Source organism: Panthera uncia, unplaced genomic scaffold, assembly GCF_023721935.1.
Source record: "Panthera uncia isolate 11264 unplaced genomic scaffold, Puncia_PCG_1.0 HiC_scaffold_1028, whole genome shotgun sequence".
Taxonomy (NCBI): domain Eukaryota; kingdom Metazoa; phylum Chordata; class Mammalia; order Carnivora; family Felidae; genus Panthera; species Panthera uncia.
The window spans coordinates 9,539-18,680 of NW_026057621.1; the positions used below are offsets into that span (position 1 = coordinate 9,539).

The 9,142-nt window shown below is 55.1% G+C and overlaps 1 protein-coding gene across 2 annotated transcripts; it reads left to right on the forward strand.

Annotated features, from left to right (window-relative positions):
- Positions 1-945: 945 nt before the first annotated feature.
- On the forward strand, positions 946-8,404 carry LOC125916717 (mitotic-spindle organizing protein 2B). Of its 2 annotated transcripts, XM_049623019.1 has the most exons (4): positions 946-1,156; positions 1,371-1,519; positions 2,438-2,617; positions 8,142-8,404. In XM_049623019.1, the coding sequence occupies exons 1-4, from the start codon at positions 993-995 to the stop codon at positions 8,297-8,299; spliced, it is 651 nt and encodes a 216-aa protein (XP_049478976.1). In that variant the 5' UTR covers positions 946-992; the 3' UTR covers positions 8,300-8,404. The 2 variants fall into 2 exon arrangements, with proteins under 2 accessions (XP_049478976.1, XP_049478975.1); XM_049623018.1 differs by lacking the exon at positions 2,438-2,617 and having other exon boundaries at positions 956-1,156.
- Positions 8,405-9,142: the final 738 nt, after the last annotated feature.

Below are 9,142 nucleotides of genomic sequence, written 5' to 3' on the forward strand. Positions count from 1 at the left end.
CGGGGTTTATGGGTTACACCTCCGGATGCGCGTGTGCAGCGGGGGCAGCTGTGTCCCTTAGCCCAGAGTTCCGTGTGCCCTGGAAGGAGCGCGCGTGCGCCTGCTAAAGAGAAGCCGTTTATTAAGGTCCTGGAAGCGCGCCCTCTAATGGGGAACTGGAGCGGAAAAATCATACACTGTGCATTGACTGACCTTCTTACGATAGACGTTTATTGAGCGCCTTCAATATGCCAGGCACTGCCCTGGGTGCTGCTGCCCAAGCGAGAACGACCAATGCGGCCCGACCCTGATGGCCCAGAAACGGGTTTCTGAGGTCCGCCACGGCATCCCCTACGCCTAACACGTCTCCCTGTTGTGGGATCATTGAGTGCGACCCTCAAAAAAGAATTCTTGAGGTGATCCGTGCAACTTAGTAAGTTCATTTAGGTAGCACGATACAGGACTTGTGGGCCGAAAGAGCTGCATTTTTGCTGTATGAAGCTAGTGGTTATATGCTTAGTGTTCAGGGGGGAGAGGACGTGCAGGGAGTATAGATCATAAATGTCTTCTTGCAATTTCTACTCCTAAAACTACTGTCACAAGATTTCTCTGGTGCTTATCATTCAGTTCGGTATTAACTATCGATGAGACATACAGGCAGTCATGAGACCCTTTAAGAATGTAGCAACCAGTACTTATTTGATCCTTATCAAAACTATGCAGGCTATCAGCTTTCTGGGCTAAAGATGAACATTTTTCTGCTTTTATCCCTCATCATCCCGCAGGTAAATTCTGCGGATCGAACGGCGGAGAGGAGACAAACCGGTTTGCGCCCTCTGCTGTAGGGCTGCGGGGCAGGCCAGGCGGTAGCGCTGCAGGGAGAGAAGCGACCGGCGGAGCCAGTAGAAGGCGCTGTGGGAGCTGCCGGAGGGGCCCGGCGGAGGCGGGGTCAGAGGAGGGAGCGCGGCGGGGCGGGGCGGGGCGGGGCGCTCGTCTTCCCGCTAGCCGGGTACATGGCGGCCCCGGGCGCGGGCCCCGGGCCGGGAGCACCCCCGGGGCTGGAGGCGGCCCTGCAGAAGCTCGCGCTGCGGCGGAAGAAGGTGCTGAGCGCCGAGGAGATGGAACTTTACGAGTTGGCGCAGGCGGCGGGTGGCGCCATAGACCCCGACGTGTTCAAGTGAGCGCGCGCGGGTGGGGAGTGCGCGCTCATCCTACCCCCCAGACACCCCTGCTCCCCCGCCCCGGCCTCTGATCTGGAGGAGCCCCCCACCCCCACCCCGCCCTTTTCGGACCCCTTTGAGCGCCCAGAGTAGAGTTGGGGTCTTGAGGGAAGTGGCCTTCCTGAGCCTGGGCGAGGAAGGCTCACTGGCCACCGCGTGTGTTCTCTCCAGGATCCTGGTGGACCTGCTGAAGCTGAACGTGGCGCCCCTCGCTGTCTTCCAGATGCTCAAGTCCATGTGTGCTGGGCAGAGGCTGGCGAGCGAGCCCCAGGACCCTGTGGCCGTGTCTCTGCCCACATCGAGCGTCCCGGAGACCCGAGGTCAGAGCTGGGCCCGGTGCTCCCTGCCCCTGTGACTCAGGAGGCGGGTGGCAGGGGAGGCACGTGGGCGGTGCCAGACACAAGGTGGGCTTGGTCCTGAGTGGCCTGGCCTTACTGTGCGTCTTGTCCCAGGACCCACAGGGACTGCCCAAGGGCTCGCCTTTTGGTTTCCAGTCCCCAGTTTCGTTTCTTTGCTACCCTTTGCTACATATGCAAGTCCACATCAGGTGGTCGCAAAGTGGGTGTCCAGGGTGGCCAGCAGGCTAAGCCTCATGTGGGATTCTGCCTCCTTCCTTGGGTAGAAATGCTTTCATTCCACAAACACGGGAACAAGGTGGCTTTGGTTCCTGTTCTCACGGTGTGTACAGCCTCCAGGAAAGTGTTCAGGGAGCGGGGCAGGCAGAGGTCTTACTGCCACCCCTTAGCCTATACCCCATCTGGGCCCAGGTGCTGCCCAGGAGTCTAGCCAGCTGAGCGTTCTTCCTCGGATTGCAGGACGGGTCATCATGGCAGCCCCTGGCTGCCCTAGACACGCAGGGTGCAGAGGCCTGAGTGGGCACCGCACTGGGCTCAAGTTTGAGGGGCCTCCTCACTCTCGAGAGGCATGACTGGGGGATAAGCAGGTGCCCATGACAAAGGTGTCACAGTGGAGCTCCAGCTGCATCCTCCTGGTGTGTCGCATCTGCTCCCAGTTTCAGAAACAACCTGAATGCTTGGCCAGAAGCATTCGGGCACTCACAGACATCCTGAGAAGGGGCCGATGTTCAGGTGGGGGGCAGGCTGGGTCCCTGTGGGAGGGAGTGCCAGGGCCCTGGGTACCCACGCCCCCTTTCCTGAGAGGCCCTGGGCACTGGAGCGCAGGCTTCCTTACTGATCCACGCTCTGTCTGCTCTCTTTGTGTCTCTCTCTGACCTCCAGAGGCCTCCTTTCTCTCTGCCAAGAGCTGTAGTCCCCCTGCAAGGCCCTCCTTTTCCTCGGCCCCGCGGCCTGCGGCCTCTCCGGTTCTGCTCCACGGCCCAGCTGCCACGCACTCGCCTCTCTCTCCAGGGCCCCCCGGTTCCCTCCGGTTCTCTTGCTGCCTGTTCTCTCCTTTTGCAGGTTGCGTTTACTGGTTTATCTCTGGGGGTTGGTGCTCTTTCTTGTTTCTGTGGAAACTGCTGTGGCCCCTATTCGAGAGTCAGAGCAACTTGGAGATGAACTGCCAGGGCAGGACCCTTTGGGCCATCCCTGTTACACAGCTTAGGGATTGGGGACACAATTTCAGATCTTGGTTTATTAGAGACCACTTGCAGTACTGCTGGAATGGGACCAACGCCCCCTGCCCCCAGAGGCCAATTCTGCCAGGTGTGACTTGTGCTCTGTAGAGGTGCCCTCACCCCGAGAGGAGGGCAACAGGCCGAGGGGCAGGAGAGCCTTTACTTTGCTGTAGAGAGGGAAGCCTTAGGTGTGAGAAACACCTTGGTTGCTTAGATGCTGTCACCTGACAGGTAGCCTAGAGGGTAAGATGTGATTGTCCTTTCCTGCCTGTTTCCTGAGCTGAGGGTACCTTCCAGGCATTGCCCGGTGTGGTGAGGCTGGAGGCCCAGAGCCAGGGGCGTGTGAGGGCCTGAGATCCCACAGATGCCCTGGCTGTGCTCTCCGTATCCTTTCCCACATCACCTACCTCGCTGTTCTAGGTGCCACCTGAAACTCGGCATGGGGAAGGGCCAAGGGGCAGGTCAGGGTAGAGCCAGTAGACTACAAGGCTGAGTTGAGGAATCAGTGGGGAGAGGGAGGGAGAAACTGGGAATGGAGCCCTCCTCTTTCAAGGGGGTGTTGCTGCTTGCTCACCCAGTGACTGGGTGCCAGGCTGGCTCTCAGCGCTGAGGGCTCAGGGGGGCTGTGAGATGGACAGGTCCCCCTTCCAGTTTGGGAGATGGCTAGATACACCAATGGTGACAGAGACAGGAGGAAGCCAGTGTAGCCAGCCTTGCTGGAGCAGCAAGGGTTACGCAGGCTCAGAGTCCTGTTGCCCTGCAGCCCTTTGAGGTAGGAGTAGTGGGGAGCGCTCCAGCCTGAGATGCGGGCCCAGGTCACTGGTGGGAGCAGGCCTGAGCTTGGAGGGGAGAGGTGGGAAAGGGAGGGCGGAGAGCCCAGAGGTGGAGTGGGTTTGCTTTGGTGCTCAGAGCACTGACATAGAGGGGCTCGGAGAGAGGTGGGGAAGAAGCCCCAAGCATAGGGACAGGAGTGGCGTGGAGTGTTGGGCCCCACAGGGTTTTCTCAAGTGCTTATGCCTTGGGTCTGCTGGGTTGGGCAGCCAGTGGCCAGGATATGAGGACATAGAGGTCCTGGGGAGATGCCCAGTGAGGGTAGAGGGCAGCCTGGAGAGGGGGTTGGTGGGGAGGCAGTGGAGGGGAGTGGGGCACATGAGGGGCCATGCCAGGAGTGTGCTGTGGCCAAGAGGCAGAGGCCATCAGAGATCAAGAGCTCTGAGGCCACATGTTGCAGAATCTGTCTGTCCACACAGACCTTGGGCAGAATCTGAGGTAGAAAAAAATGAGGAGAGTTGTCAGAGTGATCAGTTGGGGGACTGTGGTGGCCTAGGATCATGATGGGGGTTTGGGGCTGTTAGGGCTCGCTGGCCTTAGGTTTCCCACAGAATTGGGGTGGCAGCTGCTGCAGACCAGGGGCTGGAGGCCCGCCCAGGAGTTTGATCTGGTAAGCTGCAGCATGCACAGCATCTAGGTGGCCTGTGGGGACTGTCACTGACAAGCTCATCCATTCCTGGCTCTACTAGGCAGAACATGGGGAAACAGAAGACCCTAAGAGCACAAAGAGGGTAAATGCTTGTCATGATGAGGGTGTGGTCACCAAGGAAAAATAAAATTCGGTCGAGTGTTCTCTGCTGAGGTTTAGGGAAACTGTATGCTTTAAAAAGATGTTCCTCTGGAATGTGTAAGATGAAGTTTGGTATGCAGAAGCTGTGAGCCCTACACAGAGCTGCGCTGTCCAATACAGGAGCCATGGGCCCCCCAGGGCTTGCGGCTGAGACTCACTGCAAGTTTAAGTATACACCAGACACCCAGATGCCAGAGAACTGGAACAAAAAGAATACCTCACAAGTAATTTTCATATCGATTACATGCTGAAATGGTAATATTGCACATTTTAGGTTAATTAAAATACATGATTTACATTAATTTCCTGTTTCTTTTTACTTTTTTTTTTTTTTTTAACATTTATTTATTTTTGAGAGAGAGAGAGACAGAGCTCAACTGGGGGAGGGGCAGAGAGAGAGGGGGACACAGAATCCAAAGCAGGCTCCAGGCTCTGAGCTGTCAGCACAGAGCCCAACACAGGGCTCCACCCCCCAAACCATGAGATCATGACCCGAGCCGAAGTCGGACACCTAACTGACTGAGCCCACCCGGCCCCTCCCCCACTTTTTACTTTTTAATGTTGCTACTGGAAAATGAGTTACATGTGGTTCACATCATATTTCTGTTGGGACAGCGCTGCTCCAGAACAATTGTACTTTGCCTGAAACACTGAGTCAGGGCTGTATGTACCGCATGTGTGCAGGAGAGGGTCACATCTCCTAAGAAGCACAGGCCCAGTTAAGGGTCAAAAGTGCATGTATGCATGTCCATGGTGCACATCAGTCTTTGTCATTATGTCTGTATGTGTTCTGGAAGCACTGATTAAGCCACTCCTGTGTGCTCAGCCAGAGAGGGCGGCAGGACTGGCTGGTGGGTGTAGACCTTCTGGTGGGCTCTCGAGTAGCAGTGATAGGTGGTCCTGGCTGCACGCTCACCCTGGCCACCAGACCTTGCCAGCCAGCCTTGAGGATATCAGGGCACTTGCTATGCTGCCTCACCCCCTTGTTCTTTTCCTTCCTCACACACACATCCAGTGTCCGCTTACGGCCCCTCACTAATATTTGACCGCAGGGGCCCCACCGGCCCATTTGAGCACGAGGGAGTGCTCCCACCATGCAGGAGAAAGGCCACTCCCGGGGAACATGGGCAAGATGGGAGCAGCTTCTCACATTCTGGGCTTTTTGTCAACCCTTGATCCCCCCGCACCTCTGCCAACAGAGCTTGCAGGGGATGGGGAGTTGGGATCACATGGGCCACACCAGAGTTAAATGGTTCAGTGGGTCCCGCTGGGGCGGGCCAGCTCCCCAGCTGCAGGGGGTGTGTTTAGGGTTGCCTTTGGGGTTTTGCTTCATCTGGGGTTGGGGGCGGTTCGGGCAGGTATTAGGGGTAGGAGGAGCACCAACTTTTTAACACCGTGAGCCAGGCTGTTTTTAACCTTCAGTGCTCATTGTCTTTGACACCCGTGAGGGCTCCTCAGGCATCGGGCCTGGGGGCATGTCACTGCCACCCACCCTAGCCTATAATCACCCTTGGCTCAGTCCTGCCCTCCAATCCATCAGACCCTAACTACCCCATTGCAGGGAGCTGGGGCAGGTAAGACCGGTTGCAGAAAGTCCCCTGCTGTGCCCAGGACAGAGCAGGTCTGTCCACTGACAGGCCCTCACACCATTCTCCTCAGACCAGAATGCCTCCCCAGCTCTGCATGAGGCCTAAGTGGGTCTCTCCACTAACTGAGAGCATGTGATTCCTGAAGGTTCCAAGAATTGCAGAGCTCGATAAACGGTTAGATGGTTTTCTTAATGGCTCAAATTTACATTGGTGTCTTATTTCCAGGGTTTGTCAGCCTCATCAAGGTTAAAAATGAACATTATTTGCTATTTTCTCCTTTCCTCTCATCCTGGAGTTTCCAGAAGGGCCCTGGTCATTATACTGAGGGGGAGAGGAAATTCAGATATATGGCAGGGTGAAGAAAAGCTGCATTCAGACCCGGGCCCACGTCTGAGACCCACACTGCCATTTTGGGGGTGGCCTATGCTTGAGCTATATTTTCAGGTCCTTCAGGGGCCCTGGGCCTAGTCTGTAGGATGCCTAAGCATGCAGGGGTAGGCCAGGTGCTACAGATGAGTTATGCCAGTCTGGCCAGGCCTGGAGAGGGACATGGCCTCATAGCTGACCAGCAGGTTGGGAGCTGTAGAGTGGCGGGGCTCGTGCACTCACAGGAGACAGGATCCTTGCCCACTGACCAGTCAGCGGGAACCAGAATATCAGAATGTGTAACCGGAAAAAGGAAATGTGTGGTGACGGTTCTCTACTTTTGTTTTTTCCATGAACCACTGGCAGGCTGAGTTGGCCCAGCTTCACCCCACCACATGCCCTTGGCCCTCTGTAACGTGTTATTACATCTCCATTGAATCAAACCTGTGCAAGCCCAGGGAGGCAGGGCAGGGGAAAATCTGAGCTGTGGAATTCCAAGCAGTGGCACCATGGTAACCCTTTCCACCCCACTAGGCAGCAAAGACCCCCTGTTGTTCCCTGGGGAGGAGCTGTTCAGAAATGCTCTTAGGAAGGGCTGTCCTATCTCTGTAGGAGTCCTGGGGAGAAAGTAGTGTCAGAGAGGATGGAAAGGGAGTCTGATGTCTTGAAGAAGCCAGGATCTGCAGTGTCACAAATGTAGGTGCCTCCCCTTGTTCCAGGTGACAAATGGTGAACCAGGAGTGACTCAACATGCCCCCAAGAAATTCATGGTGTCTTTTCTCCAAAAACCCACATGTCCCCATTGCAGGCTGTTTATTTGACTAAGAACTGACATTAAGGTTGAGGGTCAAACATGGGACGCATCCCCTGGTCAGAGTCTGCAGGATGGACCCTGCCAGGCTGGAGCAGAGAGGAGCCCTGGCTGGGGAAGGCCCAGTGGGGAGGGACTGTGACCCAGGGGGTGAGCCTGCTCCCTGGGCGCATTTTGTGCCTCCTGGTGTCCTCTCAGTCTTGTGAATGCTGTCAACATCCTGAATTCCTTTAGAATAAAGTTTGGCCCAAGTGTGATTACAGATCTTCCGGTCTTCACAGAAAGAGGGGAAGGTAAGTAAATTACAAGTCAAGGGATATCTGCACCAGTGGTCTCCATCTGAATGTGACTACCTGTGGTCAGGGCAAGCTTCCTCTGAGCAGTCAAGCCTCAGCATGAAGCCAGTCACAGGATCCTGGAGCTGAACTTGAGAGCAAGAGGCTTGACCAGCGAAAGTTTGCAAAATACTTTGAGGTAGTCAGGGAAACGCCTGAGGGAAAGATTCCAAGGTCCAAATGCAAAAGCCTGACTTCCATTCTTGATGGATGTGCTTCCAGCAGTTCAGCTGTGGGTGATCTGGAGCAGGGAGCGCCAGGGGAGGCTTCAAAGTGGTGGCCCTGGTGGCGAGCCCTCCTGTGCTGCTGGTGGTCGGGCGATTCCTTACACTCTCCAGGGCAGGAGTCAACCGGCTGAGCTCACCTTTCCCTAAATGGGCCTTGCGGACTTTCCCCATTGTTCCTCGTGCTGCTTCTGTCCTAGGACCTATGCTCCAGGGCCTCTTGCACTCTGTCGAGGACTTCTCTTGGATGTGCCCTCTCCAGGTGGTCCTCAGCCTCAGGGCTCAGAGCTGAGAGGATCCCTGGCTGAAAGGTCGGACAGAGATGTACCAGACGTAATGTGCAAGGAACACAAATGTAGTAGGTGTGCCGACTGTGGAGTTTGCCCTGGTTCCTAACAATTGTGTTCTGCGTCCGCTCAGGGAGAAACAAAGGCAGCACGGCTCTGGGTGGAGGCCCAGCACTGGCAGAACGTGGCGGCCGGGAAGGATCCAGCCAAAGAATGCCCCGACAACCCAGTGCTACCAGGCTGCCGAAGGGGGGCGGGCCGGGGAAGAGCCCCACTCGGAGCAGCACCTGAGACGGGCAGACTTCTCACGCCACCCAGCTGTGGGCTCCACCAGCCTCCTAGCAGAGGCTACGTGTGGTTTCCTCCGGTTGGTAATAAAGCTTTGTGAAAAACCGAGGGTCCATCCAAGCTGTTTTCTATCACCTTTTGAATACATTAAGGCTCAAAGATTGAGAATCAGTTTTGCATTGTGGGCCTAGATGTACTGCAGCTGAACGTACCAACCAACTGACCTAAACCAGTGGTTTCACCCTACTATACCTTATTTTCAGGTCATACAGAAAAATCTCTGTATGGTTGGCCCATGAACAAATGGGGGTCAGGGGCACCAACCCCTGCATAGTTGAAAATCCCAGTGTAACTTTTGACTCCCCAGAACTTAACTACCAACAGCCTACTGTTAGTAGGAAGCCTTACTGTTAATATACAGTCAACTAACACATCTTTTACGTATGTATTATAGACTGTATACATACACTATATATATCATATACTATTATATACTGTATTATACTCTAGGAAACTGGAGAAAAGAAAATCGTAAGAGAAATACATTCACAGTACCATGCTGTAAAAAATCCACATAGAAGTGACCTGTACAGTTCAAACTCTTGTTACTAAAACTTTTTTTTTTTAATTATTTTTTTTAACGTTTATTTATTTTTGAGACAGAGAGAGACAGAGCATGAATGGGGGAGGGTCAGAGAGAGAGGGAGACACAGAATCTGAAATAGGCTCCAGGCTCTGAGTGGTCAGCACAGAGCCTGACGCGGGGCTCGAACTCACGGACCGTGAGATCATGACCTGAGCTGAAGTCCGACGCTCAACCGACTGAGCCACCCAGGCGCCCCTACT